Source organism: Pungitius pungitius, chromosome 1, assembly GCF_949316345.1.
Source record: "Pungitius pungitius chromosome 1, fPunPun2.1, whole genome shotgun sequence".
Classification (NCBI taxonomy): Eukaryota; Metazoa; Chordata; class Actinopteri; order Perciformes; family Gasterosteidae; genus Pungitius; species Pungitius pungitius.
In genome coordinates this window covers 27,551,123-27,576,094 of record NC_084900.1, presented here as the reverse complement: position 1 = coordinate 27,576,094, position 24,972 = coordinate 27,551,123, and the positions used below count along the sequence as shown (strand labels likewise).

Below are 24,972 nucleotides of genomic sequence, written 5' to 3'. Positions count from 1 at the left end.
TGAAAATAAAACTGTTTACAAAAGAGATAAGCCATTCTTAAAAAAAGACCTTGTATTTTGAAGACAAGTGGTGCTTACAAAGGTATTTCTCATTTCAGTGAAGACATTTACGTCCCATTCAGATTGACATACTATATGTACAGTTAATATCAAAATTCATCCCCAATACCATCCCCCGGAGATCTTAACACAGTCCAAGTGAGACATTATTCATCGGCTAAGAAAAGGTGAAGCTGGTCACATGCACAACTTCTTCCAACAACACTGCCTCGTCAAAGGAGTCCATGAAATAGTACCAAAAAAAACAAAAAACCCCAACACTGACTGAATGACATAATTGTTTTTGTTTTTTTCCTCCGGCTCTCGTCCAGAGAGCCCGGAGGCGCCACCAGTCCACTTCCACCAGCCAGCGTCCGCATGGTCTCCAGGACACGCTGCCGCAAACACTTCCAGCGGCTCCTCTCTCACACCCTCATACGGATGATATGACAGTCGAGGGTGCTGGAAGAATGCTAAAAGACACGCTGAAGACAAACGGGCCTCAGGCTCTTTCAACTTAGCCGCCGCTGCTCAGCTTCAGACATTTTTTTTTTTTATTTCCAAGCTCAGCATTTCTTCACAGAAGAAACTCCCCCTGCTTTCATGGCCGGTGGAACCTGGAGAGACGAATGGACAGAAAAACACTTGTAAGGGTAAAAGCGTGAGAGCAGAGGGTTCCTTTGTCATCACACACACCGTCACTGCAGCTTTAATCAGTTTTGTGAGGCTATTTTTAGCGTAGCCATTAGATGTGCACACACACACACAAACGTGTCCAGTCCTCCCTTTAACTCACAACAAGGATCCCTGCTTTCTAAACAAGTTCATCCAAGGACACCGAGGTATTTCATCATTTCTCTCTGCCCCGGGGAGGACGATCTCTCCAGAGGACGCCCTCCCCCCTTCACCCCTGTTCACAAGTACTCCCATCCATCTTTAGCTCATTGTGCTCTCCGGATGAGCAAGGAGAGCTAAATTTAGACTGTCGCAGCCCAGAATAGCCCACGCATGCATTACCAAACGCAGCAACACACACACACTGACCTCGTAAGGTGTTTGCTTGACGCGTGCACTTCCATCTCGGTGCTTTTGAACTCATTAAGCTCTTTTCGGATTGCAGCCTGTGCAGAAGAGAAAACGACGTTAGTGCATCCTAAGCCTCTGGGGTGCTGTAACCTTTGGACAGCCAGGTGACCACAGGAGGAAATACAATCAGCAGGGGGGGGGGGAACAAAAACAACAGGGTTTTATGTATTGTTTTAAGGTCAAAGAATTCGGGGGCTTTTTATTGGTCTTGAATGGTGAACTTGCTCCAAGTGATCAATGGCCGGTCATAAGGGTGAAAAAAATGGCTGCAATGTTTCCTTGCTGTCAAATATGACTTGTGTCTCCGAGTTCCACCCGAGTACACACCTTGTCTGCCGCCGAGAGCCGAGTCCAGGGCTTGTCTGCTCTCCTGTCGTAGTCCTGAGCTTTGGCCACCTCCACGTAGTCACTGAAGCGGATCAGAATCTTTCTGTCTCTCAGTTCGTCTACAGTGGGCCGCTGGTTGAGCTGCAACACGAGAGATTGAGCAAGTTCACAGAGAGTCCAAACAGCGTTCATTCGGTTGATATCGTTTTGATGTTAGCAATCGGGAAAACAAAATGTCTTTTTAGTGTATGAAAAATACACAATCACACAATGTTGTACCTTTCTGTTTAGCCGCTGTTTGATCTCCCTCCTCTCCTCTTGCTCTGTTTGATCGTTTCTCTCTGGAAAGAGAAAAAGGCCAAATTGGAATCTCACACTCAATGAGAATTACACACACAAAAATAATACATTGTGTAATACATGTATTTGGAATATGGATATGGAAATATATATACATGTGTGTGTATATATATACATATATGGATATAAGAATGTATACACATATATGAATGTATTTGTGCGTATGTGTGTGTGCCTGTGTGTAAATAGGTGTGTATGTGTGTTCTTTTGCTCCTGAATAATACACCACAATGTGCAATCCGTCTTATCATTAATGCATCATCTCGCCCTCTGTGTTCTCCATCTGGGTTTTTGACACATTTATTTAGAATAGTATCTCCTAGTTGGGAGACAGCCGTGCAAGTGTTTGAACTCACGTTTCAGTATGTTCCGACTCTCCAGCTCCTCCACATTCGGTCTCTGGCTCAGCCTCCTGCGGAGAAACACCAACACCACGTTTTGAACCATTTTGCGTCCTTTTCCTCTTTACGCCGGCTGCAGCTTCTTCGCTGTGCGCGTTCTCGAGAGGAATCCCCTATGTCTCCATCTCGCATCCAAACCGCGGCTGTGGTGCTTCGGCAGAGGCGCGCCCCACATCTGGAATAGTCGAAAGAAGTCGCGATTCTCTTGTTGGAGAATGTCGCTCCGGATTAACTCTCGGTGTCGAGGTGCTGCATCCCAGGTGCCGCCGTGTTGCGTTCGGTCCACTCGGACGCGGCAGCCCTCGACTCTCCCGACACAAAGCCTACGAGCGCTTTTGAGCTGAGTCGTGATGTGCTGCTGGGGCGCGACTACCCTAGTTTCCCCGGTTACTGCATGCATAATTTCTAGGGGGCGGAGCCTGACAGGCTCCCACTCACGGCATCCCCAGCCTCGTGCTGTACACTGGACTAGTGGCACACTCACATTTTACTTCACATTTTTACTCATGTTGCACTAGTTCGTTGTATTTCTGGTCACGTTAAGGACTTCTTCTTTTTTAAGATTAGAGTCAAATAAACCCAGAATAGAATACTTGATGGATTAGAATCACTGTAGCCTATTTTTTTGTTCTGATACAATTTAAATGTCTCTTTAGCTCTAATGTTCAGATCCCACCTACAGTGGTATATTCATTTCAAGCTGTCACATTCCACCGCCATCAAAGCATCCCAAAGGTCTCCAAAATCTAATGTTTCCCCAGAGACCCCTGTGTGTGTGTGTGTGAACTATTCATGCATAAATAATAAATGTAAGCTGCACAACAGGGCACGGCACACCTCTAGAGGTGGAAAGGACAGAGGGGGCAGAGTGCCGCCACGCAGCAGGACTCTTCTTTATACCCTCACCCAAGGTAACGCTGGGGACTTTATAGTTATGTCCAGTAAATCATCAAAGTTAGGTCACGCACACTGAAAGCTCAAAGTCAACGGCCAAACGTTTGTGTGTGTGTATCTGGCTGCATGAGCATGGAAGAGCTATGAAAATACTTTAGGCATCTAAACTCGGTTAATAGTAATAGAGCGGGATTTTAACTGACTTTACAAAAATATTTTGTATTATGCGATTAGATTTGTTTTCTACATCACAGAAGAAATAAGTATGGCTGCACAGACACAAATCTCACTAAATAAATATTGTAATTGCTCCCCAGGCAAAATGTAACACATGGGTTATGATGCAATTATGATGCAATGCAATAAAAGTGGCTTTGGATAAAAGCCTCTGCTAAATGACATGTAATGTAATGCAATGAGTGCAACAAAGCAGTCTGGTCCGTGTCTCATCGACATGCATGACAATACATACCGTAACCCTTTTTTCGTTATGACGGAGCTTAATACATTTCTTCCCATTCCCTCCTCCTCTGTGGGGTTCCCCTTTTTATCAGAGTGCTATTTTGTTAGATCAGTTGTATAATACAATCCTAAAATCTCATCAGGCAGAGAACAGTCCAAGACAATGGTTGTTTTGTGACTAGATAAACAAACAAAGAGACAAAGTCTCAACAGTATTACATTTTAAGCAGATGAAACAGAAAATCACTTCCAAAGCCCCGGCGAATACCACCATCCACCGTATTATTGACCCGGCCGCCGAGTTGCTAAGCAACAACACTTGGTATCCTTGAGACAATGCAATCTTCCCTCAGAAATTCTCACTTCTCCCTAGCAACACAGTTATGGGGATTTCACCACCGCACACTGAGATGTATGCGCTTGAGAGAGAGAGAGAGAGAGTCTGTGGCTATTTTTAGCAACAGGCAGTTTCCTTGCCGGTGACCATATGAAACACTATTTTGGCAGCCGGAGTCGGATTTTCCTTTCTTGTGAGCCGCACAAATCACAAAACCGCAATACTCTGTTGCTCTGTTGTGCGTGAAGATGGTTAAATAGAGATAATCACCACAAGAGATGGACTTTGCACCAGTGTGTCTCACCCATTTCTGTCTTCACCAGTGATCAGGATACCGTTTCATAGAAATTGATTTAGAAAGGTATCCCCACAATACCGGGATGACGCATGAACGCCTGTTTGCCGGAGGGTGTTCATTTCCCACTCAAGATATCCTGCAACAAAATAAGTTGAAATAGAAAGTCTAACCATGTGAGCCAAGGGAGAAATTCAAAATCTAAACAAAGGAATAGAAAAGCAAGGAGTGGGTGTCAGAGGCGTCCCGTCTGTTCTCTTATTTCAGTCTCCAACTGTGCAAGGAGATCAAATTGGCCTTTCACAGCTCTCTTAGTACAGTAGCTAATACCCACCTGCTCCTCCCCTCTATTATTTCCGCTGATCTAACTCCCCAACAACACATTTGTGGAGAGAAGGGAGTGCGTGAGGAGATGCATTATTGAACAGTGTCAGGAGCTATGATTAGAAACAGCAGAGTGCGGCTGCAGCACAAGCGCCGAGTCTCTAAAGATAGAAAGGTCATCTATCACTGACACAATCACAATGACCAGGTGTCATTAGACACCCAACGGTCTGACGCCATTTTCCGCCTGATCGGCAGCAAATGTAACAGTGGGTCTGCATTGTGGGCTTCAGATAGGATTGGGAAAAAAAAAAAAAAGATCTAGGTGGGAGTCACCCGGAAAAATCCAGATCGGTACGTGATGGATTTTTTCCTCATTTAGTGCGAATGCCCTGTGGAAATTAGCATTTTCCCTCCTCTCTAGTATTTTGAGCTATTTTTAGCCAGGATTTCCTTCCAAAATGGTGCATAATGCGTTCAATGTATCCATATACTGTACTGCGTAGTAAAAACGCATTGTCTTGCATTTGGTTGAAGTAATGATGGTTACATACGTATGTTATAATGAATTATACAAATCTGCTTTGAGAATCCACATCCATTCATCTCATTTAGACTGCATTCTTTTTATTCAAACGGCTGTAGATTGAAACTATGGGTTTGAGATCGATTGAATCTGACGCTTTATGTAACAAGCAGCTTCTCTCGCTGCTGCGTGACAACTGCAGCCTTCCTTCAAAACACAAACTCGACTGGCTCCTTTGCTACAGAGCTACAGCCGTGCTCCATCCTCACCTCATGTACACGGCGTTCGTCCGTGATGTACTTTTTGCAAATGAGGACACAATACGTTTCCCCAGTGAAATCTAAGAATAGATGTTTGTCTCTCAGACAGTGCATACATCTCAGTAGCGTGTGGGTGGTCTTCTGTGCCCGGGTACGAGTGATTGCACTGCAGGTTATGTCACGCGATGCTGTGCCTCTGTTTGATACACTGGTGTTAAAGACCTTGGCGTCTTGAGACTCAATTTCACACTGTCAGTGTTTGCACATTAGGCTTTTCGGGTGTATCACAAATAGTCAGTTCTATTAATAACCTGGCAGGAAAGCACGGATACAAACATCAGCGGTACTTCTTGCACAGGGTGATTTCTTGGACGTTGTTTGTTCTCGATGCATCACAGACACACCTGTTGTTGCTTTTGAAAGCTGCGGTTAGACGTGAACATTAGTTTCTCGAGGGAGTTCTGGGACTTAACTCCATTTGGACCCCTCATTGGTTAAAAAAGAGATGCAATTTCCCCACACCGGGAATCCTCTCAGTTTAGTGGTTGAGTGGTATTTTGGAATACAGTTTGAGGACTGAGTAAATAGATTTACACCCAAACAGTCTCCTCTTTGCAGTAGCAGATTATACAACATCTATCAAAACAATCGGATAATGCTCCTGATCACATTTTTATCTCGCGTCACCCTCCTACTGTTGGGTGTTATGTAACTGATGCAATTAAGCCTCCATGTTTACCCTGCAGGAAGCAGAGATCTGTCACAGGTTTGCATTGTTGTCATTAGCTAACTGCAGAGTAGTCTTAAGGGATGTTTAAACAAAGATAAATAGATAATATGTTACTGATATCATTAAAACATAAAATAGCAGTTTAGGGAACATTTCTTTCTTACTTGGCAAGTTTCATTTCAATCTGCTGGCGGATTTCCTGACGCTCCTGGTCACTCCTGACTGGGAAGATATTTCTGTCTTCCAACTCCTGCTTGCTCGGCCGGTTTCGTAGTTTGACCGTCAGCAACTCCTTCCTTAGCCTGCGAGGAAGTGTACCTGCAACCACATGACAGTAACACACAGGAGGCTCAAACTGATTCTCTTTTGTAGCCTATTGGCTGAAGTCCCAGAGTTTATTTACAATTACGCATCTCAACAATTTAAAAAAGTCATTCTGTCATCAATCAACCCTTCCCATCCCTCACCCCAAAACCAACCATGACCGCTTGAGATCAGCAAATATAATCACTAAATTATTGGTGTTCATGTGTTTTCTGTTGTTTTTGCTGTATATTGCAGCCATTTTAATCTAAAAAAGAAATAATGACTGACTCTTAGCCCCTTTATTATGTAGATTACCAAATGTCTTTTGCATAGATACCAAAATAAATTCCAAATATGTTTTTATTCCCATATAATTCAATTTCATTGTATCAATGCTTATTTGTTTCTGTTCTCCATGAAGACTTTAGGGTGGAATTGTCCGCGTCCGTTGCGTCTCAACTCAGCTAGCAGCCACAGAGTGACCCCAGCATTCAGTGGTCTCATGACATGAAAGTAAGACAATGACAGCAATCACTGCTCTCTCGCAGATCTGTTATAATGCTCAACCCTCTAACCACCTTGTCTTTTTGTGTGATTTAAGAGCAAACGATGAATCATCCTTTCGAGCTCTTCCAACCCACCAGAGATGACGGAGTCATTCCAGCCGTCCAAGTCGTTGGGGAGGCCTGAGGTGTTGGAGAAGCACTGGTCCAGCCGCATGTTCTCCTTATTCTCCTCCGCCTCCTTCTTGGGCCAGTCCGACCCTCCACCTCCCACACAGCCGCCCCCAAAAGACAATGGGTGTTGGTTCTCGGAGCTGCAGGAGCGAGAGAGACGTCCATCTGAACACCACAGCCTTGGGGGTGAGGCCTGCTCACACCCTTCATGGACACTGAGGATACAAGGCAGGAGGGGAAATGTGGGCTTAATGTTGATGCCCATCAGAGGATAACATCTGATTACATCAATTTAGTTATAGAGTACGTTAAAGCTATCATTCAGGGGAATATCGTACAGAGGGCCAACACTACTTATACATGCCAACATTAATACAACCAATAAATAAAGAAAAGTTAGTAGTAGTTTAAAGGAGGGTGCTAACATAAAAAGGTGTAAGGGGACTCACCTCTCTTGTCTGTTTTTGGAAGCAAACGCTCTCTGCAGTTCCTCCATAATGCAGCTAGGAGGCATGAGAGGATGCATCATATTGCCTATGTGTGGGGACCCTGAGGTGTTGGCTAGGGGCCCTCGTAGCGTTAGGATGACCGAAGCCATGCTTTCTGAGGCCCTGGGGGGAGGCTCCTTGGGGAGGTAGGAGTTGGGCAGGTGCGCCGGGAGCGACATGGGGCCTGGATCTGAAAGGGAACAGATGAAAACGAGTGGTAACGGTAACTTTTTCCCTCCATCATCTTCTCCTCATTTCTGCCTACAGGCTCATGGGGGCTAAGGGTTGTCTTATTGATACTTTAGCTGAAGTTTGGGAAACACACTCACTTTGTCTATTCATGGGGATTTAGACTCACGAGTACACTTGACAGGGAAACAAAGTCCACACAAGTTATTTTGAAATCAAAGAGCTTTGCCAACCTGCCATCTACAGAATGTGTGTTCTCCTTAATGGCAAGTTGGTATGTACAGAGAACTTCTACTTTTGAATTTCATTTCAAACAAGGGATAGATAACAAACTCAGGATTTGACAAACTACACAATTGGCAACGTGTCGAGGCACCCTGAGCCGGCAGGGGCAGCTTCAATGGACGTTTCGGAGGAAACTTTTATCTTCAGCCAGGTAAAACATAGAGCCCACGCAAGTGACTGGATCAAGTGAAATCAATAAAACCTACAGAATTCATTTTGGCAAAAAAAATTGGCAGCGTCTAAACAAGGTGCTGGAACTCGAGCTGGAGGGATAAACACCACTCTCCCAAAAGATGTTCCCCCAAAGAGGTATGATTATCAGATACCTGACGCAAGAAAAAGGACCTGTTGATCATCTCAGAAGTTTCCTCTTATATGAGAGACAAATGAGCTATCGTTAACTCCTCGGCACTCACCGTCTCCAGTGCTCTGCACATGGGGCAAAGGTTTGGGAGGTACTTGAGGCGGCGACGTCAGTGGAGGAATCTCTTCCTCTGGTCTTTCTTCCGTCTGCTCCCCCGGGTCTTGCAGCCCCTCAGGTACATCCACATGGTGCACCTCCTCACTTCCCTCCTCCGCTTGTAGTTCATTCTCCTCCACCGGTTCACAGTCCTGAAGAGGAGCAGCTACTGCAGTGTGTAATGAAAGCATTTCTGATTAAGGTAAGATGGATTTTTCCGTAATGCTTTTGACAAGCGGCATGCGTTTCCCGGATGACATTTTCTAGAGCGTCTAATACACTGAGTTGTAGTGTATTTGACTTGTTTTGTAGATACAAATATAGGTATTGTAGTACTCTTGTGATGGATGAAAGGGATGGTAGAAAAGGTCATTGAATTGTCTTTGCTGCCCTCTAAAGGCGCACAAGCAAAGGACTCAGTTTTGTTAAGCAATAGGTTTGTACATTAAGGATGAAAAGCGTACACATAATAATTCAAACTTTAACCTGTTGATACATACTCCAATAGGCCAATAATTAGATGTGTTTCTCATACATACTCAGCTGAGGAAAACAAGTTTTACTTTTTGCCGCTCTATAATGTCAATTGATTACATGAGTGTGAGTACTACCTGGAGGGGGAAGCTCCAACTCAGGACCAAGGTATTCCACACTGCTGACAGTGAGGTTTGAGGTCAAGGATCCCCCGAATCCTCCAAGCAGGACTGCGCCCTCTGAGCAGCAGCCCCGGGTGGGGGAGGTGTGGTCGTGGCATAGAAGACGGCTGGATAATGCTACATCTGGGAGAGGACAAGAGGGGAGAAGTCATGATTTCTGTTTTGACCACAAACAAAACCATGTGCCATTCATATCAATCATTTACAGTAATTAAAAGCCACGTCTAGTAATGATTCTATTGTTCTCTCTATTTCTGTGTGTTTTCATACAGCTGTTGAATGCATTTATAATTAATCATCATCTTACTTCCTTGATGTTAGTGTAACAATTTAATTAGCCATATTTGTAAAGGCACATATATGTGTATATATCTATACACTGTATCTATTTCAGGTTACTTTCTACCTTTTGCACTATGAGAGAAATCAAAAGTTTTCTATGATTAGATATGTTCTATATTTTAAAACACACAAATCTTTCTCTCTCTCTCTCTCTCTCTCTCTATATATATATATATGTATATAGCTGCTTCTTCTTCTTCTTCTTCTTCTTCTGTGAAAAAGGCACGTCCATCCACCAGACTGAGATCCACAGCAACAGACCTCTGACTTCACCAACTTTTACCATTTTCACTCTTTGTGTCAGCTTCATTCAATAGCACTCTCCATTAGAGCAAGAGCATCCCATTTAGTCATGTGTTCAGCCAATGCCAGATCTTCTGTGTGTGGATGTGAACCTGAACTTCCACAGGCACCCTATGCCATCAATTCACCCTAAATCTATCCTAAAGCGTTCCTGTACCTGTGGAACTCTGCTTCAGCTTCTCATTTTTCTTTTTCCTCCACTTCCAGGGTTTGAAGATGCGCCCCAGCGTGGCCAGTTTGCTGTTACGTCTGATGGGCGGAGTGTGGACCCCTGTCACCAGGCAACCGGTCCTCAGCACCCTCTGCTGGTCCATCGACTCCACTGCAGTGACAGAGGAGCAGGGAAAAGGAGCCCAGAGAAGAGTGAGATGAAAGAGGGGTAAGGAGTGTGTGGGAGTGGGTTTGTGGAGGAGGAGGAGGAGGAAGATCAAAAGCAATGGAAGAATGCAAAAAGGGGGCAAAGGGGGAAGGCGGTAATGAGATGGAGAGAAAGGGATGACGAAAAAAAAACACCAAACATGGAAAAGTGGGTAAGAGGAGAGAGAGAGAGAGGGGAGGAAAATAAACCAGAGTACAATTAGTATGCTAACCTTACTGAATAACCCACGATGGACTGTGCAGCGCAGTGAACAGATTGAATTAGAAAGACAAATTTGATCAAGGCACACTTCCTAAGAGTTCTTACTTCCCTGCCAATCCCCCCCCTCCGAGATATACGTCACGCATCAAAATAAATATCCCTCACATTCCAAATTTGGAGGGAACCTGCAAGCACACAGACAGCCTCATTTCACTACAAAATATGCATTTCCCCTGAGACCAACAGGTTTGGCAGCCTCTCCGCTTCCCAGATGAAGCATTAGACTCTACTGTCTGGTAAAAATGGTCCAATTGTTTAATTGTATCAACCTTCTTTTTTCCAATCCTCCTCAACATGTATATTTTCTCTGTCCTCGCTCTGACAGGAAACATGTGGCCCAAGTGATCACATTTCGAGGGATATGTAAATGTTTGTGCAGAATGTGGTATAAACCTTTTTTATTATTTCATCCATCAAAGCCATGATGAGTGTGTTGATTATGACCAAATCTGCTTCTGTTGTTGTGATGCATTCATTCAATACTTATTATATATTATACTATATTTCTGGATCTGACCTAAATTTCACGGAGTGATTGCTGATCTTGCAGCACTTGATAAGCATACAGGAGGCCATGACAAAATTTGGAAAATAAGTGAGCAGGTGATTGATATATAAGTATAATAACTAAGTAAAAGGAATGAAATCAAATAATAGTATCGGTGTGTGCTGATGTGCTGTCCCCATAATAGCATAGGGAAACATTTTCTCTCTATAAAGGAAATGCTTTTCAATGAATTCTGGCTCTGACTCATATCTTTAATATATATATATACATATATTCATTTGGGAACATTGCTCCTGGGCCAGAACCACAAAGAGCGCCAAAAAGAGAAAATGTACAATCAAGTCATTGTGTGTAAGAGCTTCATGCGTGACACAAATTGTGCAATATTTGTCTTCCGAAGGCAGTTATCTTTGTTCAGATATTCAGCTGAGGAGGAGGCAAGGATTTGGGATGGGGGAGCTTGGGGGAGGAAAGAATTGGGTGGCGGGGTGCAAATTAGATCAGGGTGTGATTTTGAGTACAGTCATGGAGGAAGTAGGATACCGTTGGCTTTTTTCTTTTTTACAGCCCCTCGCTTCTGCCCTGAAGCACATGTGTTGGGAATATAAAGAGGATGCTGGTAGTGGTGCTTGAGGGAGGAGAGAAATGGAGAGGAGAAACAAGGAGACAAGGGGAGAAACAATAACAAAGAGGGTGAAGAAACAGGAGAAGAGAAAGCTGGTGGCCAATGGGAAAGGAAGTGAGATAGGACATCCAAGAAAGAAGAGGAGAGGAGAGGAGAGGAGAGGAGAAGAAAGAAGACAAGAGTAAAGAAAATGCAGTGGCAGGAGGAAAAATGGGAAACGACAGAAACAAATGAGAGCAAAGGAAACAGAGTAGTTTTGTATTGGCAGAAAAAAGAACAAGTAAAGGAAAATATAGGAGATGAAATGAGGTCACGCCCACTTTAACATTTGACCCTTAAAGGTCTTTAAAACGGGTCAGTTGACCACGCACACCCGTCTCGCAGTTTCATCATCCCTACTGTCACACATTCAGAGTGGCAGACGTGGCGCCACACGAAGAATCCAGGTCAAGCTTAAAGGAAGCAAACCCAGTCGGGGGGCTTAAGAGGAGGAGAGGGGGAGCACGAGGGGCGTTGTGTCTGTGTGAGACTGAGCGAGAGTGTGTGCGTCTACATGTGCAGAGGGAAGGGAAGGGGGAGAGCAGAGGAGGTGTGGTCAGGCCCGCTGCTGTTGCCATGGCGACCACATCCAGATGCTGCCGCAGCAGTGGGAGCCAGCGGGAGGAGCAAGTCAGTGTGTAGCGTGGAGGAGAGGAGGAGAACAGAGGGGCCCCATACACAGACACTGCCTGCCACATCTAAAGCCAGTGGCAGCATCCAATGTATTGTGGGTTTCGGTTGAAGCCTGACGGAGGACGAGATCGGCCTGCCATTTTTTTTTTATTCAAAGGAAGGAGATGGGAGGGAGGAAGAGGAGAGAAAGGGGGTTCCAGGGAGTAGCGGAGGGGGCTGTTGCTATACGGAAGAGCTTGCAGGAGAGTCTGAGCTCATCCAATCAGGGACCAGCTATTTACAATGCATACCAAGTATCTCTTTCCACGGAAGGGGTGGTTGCTCCAAAAAAGGACAGGAGCACATGAATTAAGTGAAAACACATAAATGCACAGCAAGGAGCTGTCCTTTATCTGCTGGATGAGGATGTAATGAAATGTGTGTCAGATAAGCATGAATGATCTACATGCACCATGTGGGGATTATTTGCTATTCTAATTAATATGCTAATGCCTTAGGATTTAAAAAGTCCAATTGTCACGCTGATGCAGTGGACCAATAGCTGTGTGCTGTATGCACATTGTCCTCCCAACATACTATACATCCGAACACAATGGAATTCCAATCAGGTGGTGGCGTCACGCCTTTACCTAAGTTATTAAATACAATTCCTGATTGATTACGCTATAAACTTCATGAACGACTAACACAATTGCAGGAAATCACTGTAAAAACTTTTAATGCTGCAGTCTATACGGCCTTGTTGCAGTGTGAACTCCAAAATGATTTAAGAGTGGAATGAAGTAGGCAATACGATAATGTGACTTGGCAAGAGGACTACATCACAGTGTTAGTGTGCCACGAGGGACCACACCCTACTTCAAGCAGCTTGTCAGCACTTTCAGCAGCACAAGATCTCTCCTAACATCCCCTCCCCGAGTGTAATACGCTTAGAAGACTATGGTGAATACATTGAATTCAAATTCTTAAGCCTTAACTAAAAATGAAAGGTAGCTTTGAATCAACCAACTGTCTTGCTCCTCTGTGGCCCTGATGGTCAACAAGTTAAATAAATCAAACAGACATAGAACGGTACTCACTCTGCAGGATCGTAATGGCTTAGTTTTGCTCTGGGAAATATGGAAAATACGTGGGGTTGCGTTTTTACAGCTTTCTGTAGTATTAAAAGACACATCAAGATAAAAACATTCCTGTATTAATCAACGGACAATAGTATTTTTACCATTTGACTTTGAACATTCAAGTGTTGTCACAATGTTTTGAAAGCAGGTCTATAAAGCTCTGGCATAGCGATGCTGAAAAGGCCTTGGAGTGTTGTCAAGTGAGAAGACGCTGTCTTACTTGTTCTTAAGATGCGTGCAGTCTGGTAGCGCAACAGACTGCACAGTAAAGTTCAAATTTGGCGATTGTTTCGCCAGGTGCCATGTTTGTGCAGACATTCATGTCCCCTCTGGACTAAACATATAACTGAGCTCAAACAATAAATCTGGCTTCCTGCTAAACACTGAGGTCACCTCATTGCAATCACCTGCCTCCGCCCGGGTGACTGACGGCGTGCCCTTGAACAGGCCGACTCTTTACCCGTTGCCACGCCACCTAACCTCCTCTCTTTACCCCCTGGCTCTACAACTGTGCTGCCATCTGTCTGCAGCCCTGCTGCCGCCGGGGGCCCGGGGCCCGATCGGGGCACACTGCTAACAACTCACAAGGAGAGAGTGAAGAGCACAGGGGATCTTCACATTAAGCAACGTCAAGTGAGAGGCAAAAGCTGAGATAAAGAATGGTAATGCTTATGTGTGGGGTGATTTATTAAAGGGAGCAAGGAATATAAGAATCACGTTTGCATAATGGCTCTCCTCAGTCTCTGAAAAGAACAGAGACCACTTAATGTGGACATTAACAACATCTGAAAGCCTTATCTGTATGAGATTATGCAAACACCAAAATTCATCTAAAAAATGAGTCTTATTTTCAGGACAGTTTTGTTTCATAGTCCATTTTGGACAATTCTGCAAAGAGTAAATTCATGATACAGAGAACCATAACCACCACTGATAATTATTGATGAAGGTCATGTTGTGCCTCATGTGCATTTTTATAACAATAATGTACTCCACTTGTATTTCTTCCTTCACAAGAGGAAAGAATATCCTTCTAACCATGATAAACCAATTCTTGCACAAAGAAGCAAAGCAAGCTAGTGTTGTTCTTATGGTAATCTTGTTTAGGAATGAAACTCCTTTCTGAAAGAACAGGGTGTCTCCCAGGTGTTTGGCTACATGAGTCTGCAAACATAAAACCTCCAGATCATCCAAGTGATTACTGCCCAAAACTCCAGCATGTGGGCTACTGGCATCAATAGAGTGAAATGATGTCAGTGAAGCCAGTAACCAATTGGAAATGCCCGAGGCCCCAGTTTTTTTTTTACCATATGTTGTTGTTAAGAATGAGGACTAGTGGGTGGCTTCGTGTGTAAGCCTTTGCTGCAGCATCAACAAGAAGAACAAGTATCTAGTTCAATCTGTTTCTCTGGTTTCTCTGGTGGAGGAATGGATATTGGGACGTGTAGAAACTATGTAAATAATATTGGTGATTGCTAGAAAGTTGTTGCACAGGCCAGGGAATATTCTTAATACTTTTGTAACCTTATTTAAAGTTGGGGGAGTTAAATTATTTCAGAATCATGTTTATGTTATATTTGTTCAAATAAATGCAATGAGCTAAAGATAAGAAAACAATGTGTATCAATGCCAGTCCCAGTGCTGTAATAAGTGTGTTAAATCATTTCATTTGGGCTGGAAATGATCGGACCTGCACACACTGCTTCACTGAGCTCTGACCTTGCACTCTTTGTGCATGACAGGAGTCTTTCAAAAGCTGCAAACAAAACTTAAAACTTGATAGAAAGTTAATAGAATCCTGAAATCTTAATCTTGAGAAAACTTTTTTGTTTTTTCAAAGCCCCACAACGTATTTAAATATTGCTTTGATGTAGTTGATACACAGAAGCATACACCATCTTTTTAGAAGAATAATACCCTGAAGGAGTCCAGCAAAAGATTTTTCCAGTTCAACGTTTTGGCCATGTTCCTGTTTTTAAGAAATCTCATCCAGTTCTATCAGAAAGCTCCCTCATCCAGGTAATGGTTGGATTGGTTCATCTTTCGTACCTTGGGCTGTTCCTGCAGCCTATCACGATAATCTAAAAACCTGCAAAATTTACATGGACGCCTTCAGCTCATTTTATATCATCAAAAGTCCTGCTTTCCAAAGAATAGCTTTGTCACAAAGAGGCTTTGATAAAAAAGTTACACTCTTACACCCTGATGACAAAAAAGCGGATGGCAGGTTTGTGTTTTGAAAGACTCTTCCATCAACTCAAATACCACTCTTTAATCCTACAACTATATATTTCAGTGTTTTTGAACCATATTCTAAACAGCCTTTTTAATACCTTAATGTGACGGTGAATGTAAATGTAAGAAGCCACTGTTGCTCTCAAAGTGTTTGCTCAGATGACTTAGCAGTCGGCCCTCGGTGGGCGATCTGTGTGACTACATGAGTGTGTTGAAAGGTTGTTCTGTGTGTTCCACAGGGCTCCCCATCGCTCTGCGGGGAGGAAAGCACATCACAGTCTACAGGCAGGAAAAACAATGGGAGATGCACAGAGAAACCAATCTCCACTGTTAGCACTGTAATCTCCGAGCAAGTTCCCAAAACAAGGGTACCGCTCACATTTGGATTCCCTCAATGAGCGTGGGTCGGACTGGGACTACTAAAAACAACTCAATTTACCAGCCCATGCAGCGGCTGGAGCTAGAAGCTGTGAACCATGATGTACAATAGTGTGTTCAAAATCGCTGCCTCCTCAAGGGGGATCACAAAAGTGAGTGAAAGTAATATTATTCATCATGTTTTTGTCCGTATAGCTGTATTTCTGGGCCTCAAATTGAACACGCATGGCCCCGATGAACAGTGGCCAAGAGCTAATTTTGTGACGCCAGACCGCTTACTGCCCACTTACCTCATTTGTCATGGACAGATATACTCAAACAGGCTAGGCATTACATGCATGGGTGTATTTGTTATTATACCATGTAATGGGCATGACCATAGTCATGGATATCATAGAAGACATGGGGCCAGATAAACATGCTGTGTGCTAGTTCTTTTGAGAGATCAGAGATAGGAAATGTTAGTGTGTATGTGTGTGTGTTTGTGTAATACACAGACATTACACCAGACATTACTACAATTACAATTATGATATCTTTCGGCTCCCACGTTAATTTTAGGCTTAATTTCTTGATCAATGTATTGCTTTTATGCATCACACCTCAAGTAGACCCACGCTAGAACCTGTGTATCTTGCCTGAAACAGATATTTATTTTTGGCTCTGTTGAAAATTAGTTTTTGGATATAAGCAAATATGAGTCAGTCCTCCTGTATAATCTGTTGTGAGAGATGTCTGATACTGATGGCAGACAGGAAACTGTCCGCCACCACACAAGCTTCCCTCCAGCCCCTACTGAAGAAAGGCTGCTGTGGTGAAAGAGGAATAAGCTATCATGTACTCAAACAGGTTTGGGCCATATGATGAATCAGTGTTGATGGAGAAGTTGCTAGAAGCTACCCACTCATCAATAATGACCACAAACGGTGTACTACAGACTTGGCCACAGTTCTAATAGCAGTTTTAATGGGATTAGATTTGAGCTTTTGGCCTACATGAATCTATGGGTTGATTGAATTAAATTGAATTTGTGCCCGGACTTGCACACGTGCTTTCCTCATTAATGTGTCATCGGTCAAAAAAAAAAAATTGTTTTCATTCCCAGCAGATCAAGAGCCCGTCGACCTATGGGCACACAGACCGCACCGCTGCTGGGTTCAGCTGTCTGCTGCGATGCAAAAGCTGGTGCTGTCCATGGTGCTGAAACACACTTCTATAATACCAGAAGCACTACATCCAACATCACTCCCTTTCATCAACATACATTTTCCTTGCCCAAAATTTAATGTATTGACCACAAAAGCCGTCACACTGTAGCTGAAATAGAAGAATGCGTCTGCAATTGTCCCCTCTCAGTGTCCACCATAGTAGAGCTGCAGCTTTTTATTATTTTCCACTGTAGATTTTCCCTTTATTTAACAATTTTGTTCAATGAATGTCAAAGAATTGTAATGAAAAGCCAAATGTTAACTTCTAAGAGCACAAAATTCCAAAATCCAACTCAATCTCCAATAATAAACAGGGTAAAGCTGCAAATCCTCCAGTTTGAGAAGCTGGAACAAGAGAATGTTTGACATTTCTGCCTGGTAAATGACACAGGTGATAAATCATTTCAGTTCTACACCATTAATTATAACAGTTACACGACAATGATGGATGGAAAATGATTATGATCCATAAAGTGTCATGAAGTGTGTGTGAAATTTAACCTTTGTGTAAATTCAATTGAATATTTAGTAATATTGGAAGCTCAGTCATATGAAACAAGAAATCTAAATACCTAACCATGGGCCCTGGTAAAAAGTAGAGAATATTATTGTATTGGTAACGCATAATAAATAATATTTTTTTTTAAACCCGTAATTAATACATATCAATATGGCAAATACTACTGTAGTGATCTAAATGTCTAGTGTCTATTATTTTACGTTATATTTTCATCCCACAATGCAACCCGATAGAAGTAAGACTCTCTAATCCTAACATCTCTTTACCTCACCCAGTCAGTCCAACAACACAATGAAAAGCTTCAATTATTGTCCCTTTTATAACTGTATAACTTCTAGTACAGTTATCTGATCTGTCTATGTATTTAATTTACTATCTCATGAGAGGCCCTGGAGGAGCTGTTCAATAATACTGTTGTGTAAGTGCCTATCAAACAGTCACTCAATGGAAAGCCTCACACACCATTTACCCTCATCTCTTCTCTCCTCACTCCATCCTTCATTTATGCCTCCTTCCTGCCTGTCCCTTATGTTTCTCCATCCCAGGAAGTACGGTTCACCGGGGGTGGGGCCTAGGACTCCCCTGTCCTCTTTATCTCTGACGGAATCAAGCAGGTTTGTCAGGAAAGAGGGACACAGCGGGTATGAAAAGGTGTGAGAATACAATACATTGATTTATTTGTTTGGTCTGTGTGTGTGTGAAAGAGAGAGAGAGAGAGAGAGAGAGAGACTACAAGTGTTGCTGTTCTATATTACTAACTGACAAGCAAATTGAAAAATATTATCATCAGAGTTAAAGAGCACTTTTTTTGGTGCACGCTTCATTGAAAACAACTGATGGACTGATCTAAAGATATATAAACTATAATGAAACCGTACAAGAAAACAGAAAACTACCAAATTCTTGACAATCTCCATGCATGTATGTTGTTTGTCTTTCGATAGCTGTAATTACATGACAAAATATCTTAAGTGTGTCAGTAGGTCAGTCGAGTAAAATGTGGATGTCATTCGGTCATGTCACTAACGCAACAACAACTGAACTTAATAAATTCAACCGAATGTTCACCATGATGACTTATGCATGTAAAACAAGCAACTTAAAGTCTCTACGAGTTGATACTCAAATGTGTATTGTTATTAATGGCCGTCATGGTAAATAAATGGGGAAAAAAAAAATACAAATATGTTAACAAGAGGAATTCTTGTTCTAACTATTACTAAAAGGACCACTTAAGGTACATGGACAGTTCTGGAGCTCATGCAGAAGGCTTTCCAAATAAGACTCATGTAGCTACTGCTCTTTGTTAATCGTCTCCTGTAGACTATCCATCATCTCACCCAGTTAGCGACAGAGACATTTTCTAGGCTTTTTTCCAAGGCCGCCTCTTCCTCATCTCTTTCTCTCCTTGCTCAGTGTCCTGCTTGTCCACCTCCTCTCTGCCTCACAAACTCAGTATCCCACCCTTTTTCTTTTCCTTTCCTCCAAAAGATTGTCTCCACTGTTCTACAGACTCGATCCCCATAGGAAATCCCTCTCTTTGCTCTTTACCCTTGTCAGGATAATGCATTCGACTTCCTGAACTCCATGTAACCTCAGCAGTTAAAGGCTAAATAGCTCCATTTCATAGTGACTTTCCATTGGCTTGAGGGCTGCTTGGTCTTCATTCTCTGTTCTACAAGGGCTGTCTGTTCAACTGCCTGATATTTCCTGACATCTGCCTCCATTTTAGCACATTCCGGGCTGTGATTTTGTGATTTTGCTTTCAATGCACAAGTCTGCACAGACCTGCCCGCTCTCATGTAGATCAATGCACACTTGAATGGACACGCCCCCCCCAAAAAACCTGCAGACATCCGTGTGTTTGCCCGCAAACCACAGGCGTAGCCAAACATGGCTCAAACGTAGTCAAATGCCTAATCTGCTCCAACATCCACAGGGAGCTGGCATCATGTGGAGCTTTTGTTGATGTCGTCATTTTTGTGCTCCATTTTCATGGGCAGCTGAAAGACAGTGAAGGCGTCCCCAAAGCGCACAGCTCAACAAAACGTCCAGATGCAGCTTATTACCATTCACTACTCAGCGGTCGTGACACCACATTGTGACAGAACTGTTAGTCCACTGTGGAGATTATGTTACAGACAGAGAGGACAAAAGAAAGAATAACGCAAAAGCAAGTTTCCTGGCTACAATGTTTGTTGCACTTTCTCTAATAAATGAATGTAAATTGAAATGTTTGTTGTTTGATTGGACATAAGATAGTTTTCAATTATTTTGAGATTAAATTGTAATGGTTATTATAATCATTTTGTCTATTTTGAAAGAAAGTGGAGAATATATTAGTCATCCAGTAGAGATTTTGCTATTTTGTATTTTGTTAAATTCTCTAATGGAATTAGGCCATTGTGGTTAGTGTTGCAAATCGATAGATCTGCTTTATGGAAATATCTATCAATATAATGAAGTGCCTCCATTGACAAGACAAGATACAGTGCAACCAGGACGTCCTCACCTTGTTGTTTTGGCGGTTTAAACAATTGTCCAATTAAATTACAAGGAAACTAACATAGTATACTAACATTACTAATTCAACAGCTTCAACTAGTCGTGAACACTATTCCTCCAACAGATACTTGCGTTACACTAAAAAGTTTGACAAGAATGAAAGCCACAGCATATTATGATTCAGATTTCTAATTGGCCCCTTAAGTGACTTCTTGTGCCCCATATAATATAATGTTTTTGATTTATTTTTATTTTTTTACTATTATGGTATAAAATATAAAATATTGAACTTATATTTTGCTTGAAAATGGCTGAGTTGATAACTTTTTTTAAATTAATTGGAATAATCAAAGAATCAACTAATTGTTTTAGCTCTCTTGAGAATATCTTCCATTTGCATTACAACCTCACTTTGATATTAGCAACCGTCAGTATAAACAGTATTTGTCCCATGTACACACGCAGTTTATGGCCAAATTCATTCTGCAAAAGGACTCAAATATTACTGTAATTTGACAGAACTGAATTTGAGGAGTGGTTTAAATACTGAATCTGCTTTTGTCTCTAACGTGGCACTCCTTGGTTCACTTCTTCGGAGGAAAAGGGTATTTTTGCCTAGTAATGCAGATGACCTGCCAGACATACCATTTACAGACTTTGATTGTTACATAATAATAATAATCTTCTTGTGTCTAATTCTAGCTTCTTCCAACTTTTCTTATCCTGAACCACTTCACACCTCTCAGTCACTGTCGCTGGTTCTGTGTCATCTTAACACATGTGATCCACAGCTGAATGCAACAAGTCCCTACTCTGCTCGTAGACTCCAGAGGAGTCTGAAATCATTCAGAAAAATAAATTAAATGGGGAGATTTTTTTGGATATCATCTTTTTTTTCTTTTCTTGCTATACGTTACCTAAGAATACTGGTACCACTTTTTTTCTGTGACAGTGGTCTCAATCCAATACATTTATATTCTGGAAGACTAACAATAACCAATAATACAAAATTACACATTTCTAATAACACCTTGCGTCCATTATGACCTCTTTAATTTTAGCATTTGTACCAGTTGTAGCACGTTGATTGTGCTTAAAACGACTCTTATCTATAGCAAGTTGTGAATTGTCTTATTTGATGAAATTGCACTTTATTGTTTTTCTGAGTTTGTATCCCTACGGCTTAAATGCACTTATTGAAAGTCGCTTTGGATAAAAGTGTCAGCTAAATGACATGTAACGTAATTAAAGGCTTGTCAAATGGGGAGAACATTATATAAGATCAAAACTCTATATGACCCATATTTACCCCTGAAGGCTTGAGCATAATTTGGGTTTCATGTGCAAGACATTGGGGTGAGTCATCGTCACGGCTCAGTCTAAGCTTTCACAGGCTTCGATGTATCGCCTTCTTCAGAGGGGCTCCACTTATACCTGCAATCCTTCTGATGTCAGATCCGAGAGGATTATGCGGGCATCAGTCAGAGCGGTGCAGGAGGATGGGAGCTGAGATCCAGCGTGGGGAAGTTGCCTTGAACAAGATGACACATTTGAGCACTAGATGCACAGTGCTTTCACTTAGCCAGCATTCTGACTCCTCAAGAGAGAGGGCAGACCAAAAACTCACTTGTTTACAAATGATTGCAGCATTTTGTGTGGTTGGTAAATTGCACCTTCAGCTGTAATAAAATGATCAGACGACTAAAGAATTTATCTTAAGTCTTATTACTGGTAGGTTTTTTGTCAGTTTGAAATGTAGGGACAAACATTTTTCCAAACTAAAATATTAATTGTTATACTGGTGAAGTGATGGTTGAAGTAGTAACTAGCTGTTACTGTATCTGCACAGCATTAGTGTTTTTTTGTTCTGAATAACTGATATTTCAATTCTACTCTCCTGCTATGTGTCTTATGTAACGTTCATAACTTCCTGCCTAAATCGTCCTCACCAGTGCTTCTCTTTCTGCGCAGCCACAGTGAAAACACAGCTTGGACACTCATCCTCTCCACAGAGCTTCCTCTCCACACCATCAACTTGGTCGACACTCTGCTATGACTAAGAAGAAGTTGTAGTGAAAGGGGCATTTTATTAGAAATAGAAATGAAAGGGTCCTTGTCTGAACAAACTGACTAAACCAGTACTGGTGCTCCTGCTACCAAACTTATTTTATCCAAAATAACTGTGAAATGTGAATCAGATGCTCAAAGAAGAGTTTTCCCCAGACAAACTCACAGAATATTGGAACGATAAGAGAAAACATTATCAGAGTCAAGCCTGAACACTTTAAAATGTAATTCCCAACACTTAATAAGAAGTAGGATTGGATTGTTGCACAGTTTTGTCCTGCTGTATCTCTACTGCACCCCTTTGCAAGAGAAAACATAGCTAGGAGTCTGTGTGATGAGCAACTGTGACTGCTGTCTCTATTGACTTGTCTCCCCAGTGTTGAGTAAGTGGATGAATACAGTGTCAGCCTCTGCAGCTGCAAGGGCCACTGTGTTAGGGGAGAAGGCACTCTTTGCCAAAGTAATCCTTTGCAAAGAGTGGTGTGCCAACCGCTTGTGCAGTAATGATCCACATAGAGATGGGATGGGCAGTGTTGTGTACTTTGGGTCGCCAGACACTTACATTGTCCTTGCAGACAACGGTATTCACATTTTCTTCTCAGTAACCCAAAGCGTATTGCAGTGAAAAAGGCTGATATGGCTCATCTGCTGAGCTGCTATGTTATTTATTCGGGTGTGTCAAAGACCCAGTGTGACATTATCACATTCCCCTATGTGTGAATTCAATCATCCCTGGGAGGGTTGTATTCAGCAAGGGTGCATTAAAATGTGCTATGGGCAGTTGACGATTACAGACAGGTGGGATTTTAGGGACGTGTGAAACATAGGCCTCATTAGTGAACAGTTGAAAGGTGTGTGACGCCGATTTTCACTGAATCATTCTCTCAAGCATTCTTCATGCGCGTAAAACTCACCATGCGTGGGAGTAAAGGCGATGACTCTTTCACAAACCCACACAATCTGACCATAAATAGCTTCACTTATACAAAAACAATTCCAACCATGTACTTGCACCAAAGGTTTGTTCAAGAACATGGAGTTCATCAGAGAACACAACTGCTCCCTGGGGGTCTCCTCTCATTAATGTAAAGATTAATTCATTATTCTTTATGCAGAGGGATGACTAACAGACCACAGAGAGAGAGACATACTGTAGGCTCCACGTAGAGAAGCACACCTGCAGGACGCAAGAATTGGTGATTCAATAGCTTGTGTGTGCATGCATGGCTGTGCGGAATTGTAGGTATTCCCAACCATTACCTTCGTCACGTGGACAGCCGGTCATTGATCACAACAGTGCTCATTTCAGTACGAGGAAAAGTGAAGGGGGTGGGGTGACAGAGCTGTCAATATGCAGGCTCAGAGCTATAGGCTTGTAACAAAATAATAATAGAATAAATAAAATGAAGAGTTATATTGATGTGCCTTTTGAAGACGCAACAAAACCTTACGCAAAAAAAACCATGTGTCTCCGGTATAATGAGGCTTTAATGGTGGCTTAGACAAGAACACGAATGCATGCAGCCTAGCATCATGTTAAACACATGCATGCGGATTTTGAGATAGGGAGGTTGCCATCATGCAAAAGGCAATAAACGGTACATCTTTGCACGCTAAGTTAACATCATATTAAACGACCCACACGCTCATTCCCAAAACGGACTTGCAGCCATGACAGCCCAATCGGCTACAGGCGTCTTTGCAACGCGCAAATCCGGAGAGGCATGCAGCCATTCATAGACGCTGATCTGGCACATTAATTTCTAATTTGCAGCTCCGTGATTTGGTGCTACAGCCCGTATTTTATGCCCAAGTTTGGCAACATATGCGCGTATTATCCCTTGGTGATGCGATGCCCTACTGGGCAAGCAATGATGCCTTTTAGAAACCGATGCATTGCCAAATGATCGAAAATATAAAAATCCTTGCATATAGATAAATGCAAATGAAAAATAAATACCCAGACAATGACGTCTATCTTACCTGTGCAATGAGCCAAATCGATGCCCGGTTCGGTGAGTATGTTCGGGTCACTTTGAGATCTGCCTCGTTGCAGACAGCCGTCTAGTCCATCCGATGTAGCCATAGGGAGACAGCACAGGAATCCTGAATAAAATATTAAAAACCCAACCAGAGGCAGGCAAGGTCAGGAGGAAAGCAGCGAGCGAGTGTTAATTCGCCCTGACAACAGCCGCTTTGAGCATCTACCAGGGAGCCATGGCTGAGCCGAAATACAGAGCGCGTGTTGGTGTGTGTGTGTGTGTGTGTGTGTGTGTGTGCGTGTGTGCGTGCGTGTGCGTGTGTGTCTGGGCTGTGTGCGCGACGATGTGTGTGGATGTGGGAGGGGTGAAATGCCCCCGATGATGCCCGTCCCCGTCTAGCAACACAATAAAATATCCAAAAAATAGCATGCTGCACACGTTGAGGCATTGTTGTAGCTTCTGATTCATATGTACATTTTGCATTTGATGAAGACGATCTATGAGCAGATCTTCATTTTACCCCCAGTAACCCCAAATAACCGGCATCATTTATTTGAGTTTTTAGAATAAGGTTTAGGTTAAAGCAGAGGAGTGAAATGTTAGATCATTTCCAGGCCATAATCGAGAACATGTCATTTGTAGTTTGTTAGAATGCACCAATGAACATGTGATACAGGTCAACTGATGATGTACACTTGGGTATATATGGGGGTATGAATTATTTCTTCTCATTTACGAATTGTTTATTAAAATAGTCCTCCAAA

The 24,972-nt window shown here is 42.5% G+C and overlaps 1 protein-coding gene across 1 annotated transcript; it reads right to left on the bottom strand.

Annotated features, from left to right (window-relative positions):
• Nucleotides 1-32: 32 nt before the first annotated feature.
• On the bottom strand, nt 33-24,494 carry phactr3a (phosphatase and actin regulator 3a). The gene is made up of 12 exons (XM_037481065.2): nt 24,210-24,494; nt 9,905-10,069; nt 9,058-9,225; nt 8,403-8,615; nt 7,474-7,702; nt 6,989-7,239; nt 6,206-6,359; nt 2,169-2,224; nt 1,732-1,793; nt 1,453-1,593; nt 1,084-1,160; nt 33-656 (listed from the first exon to the last, which is right to left on the bottom strand). Exons 1-12 carry the CDS (start codon nt 24,310-24,312, stop codon nt 641-643), a joined length of 1,635 nt encoding a protein of 544 aa, XP_037336962.2. The 5' UTR covers nt 24,313-24,494; the 3' UTR covers nt 33-640.
• Nucleotides 24,495-24,972: the final 478 nt, after the last annotated feature.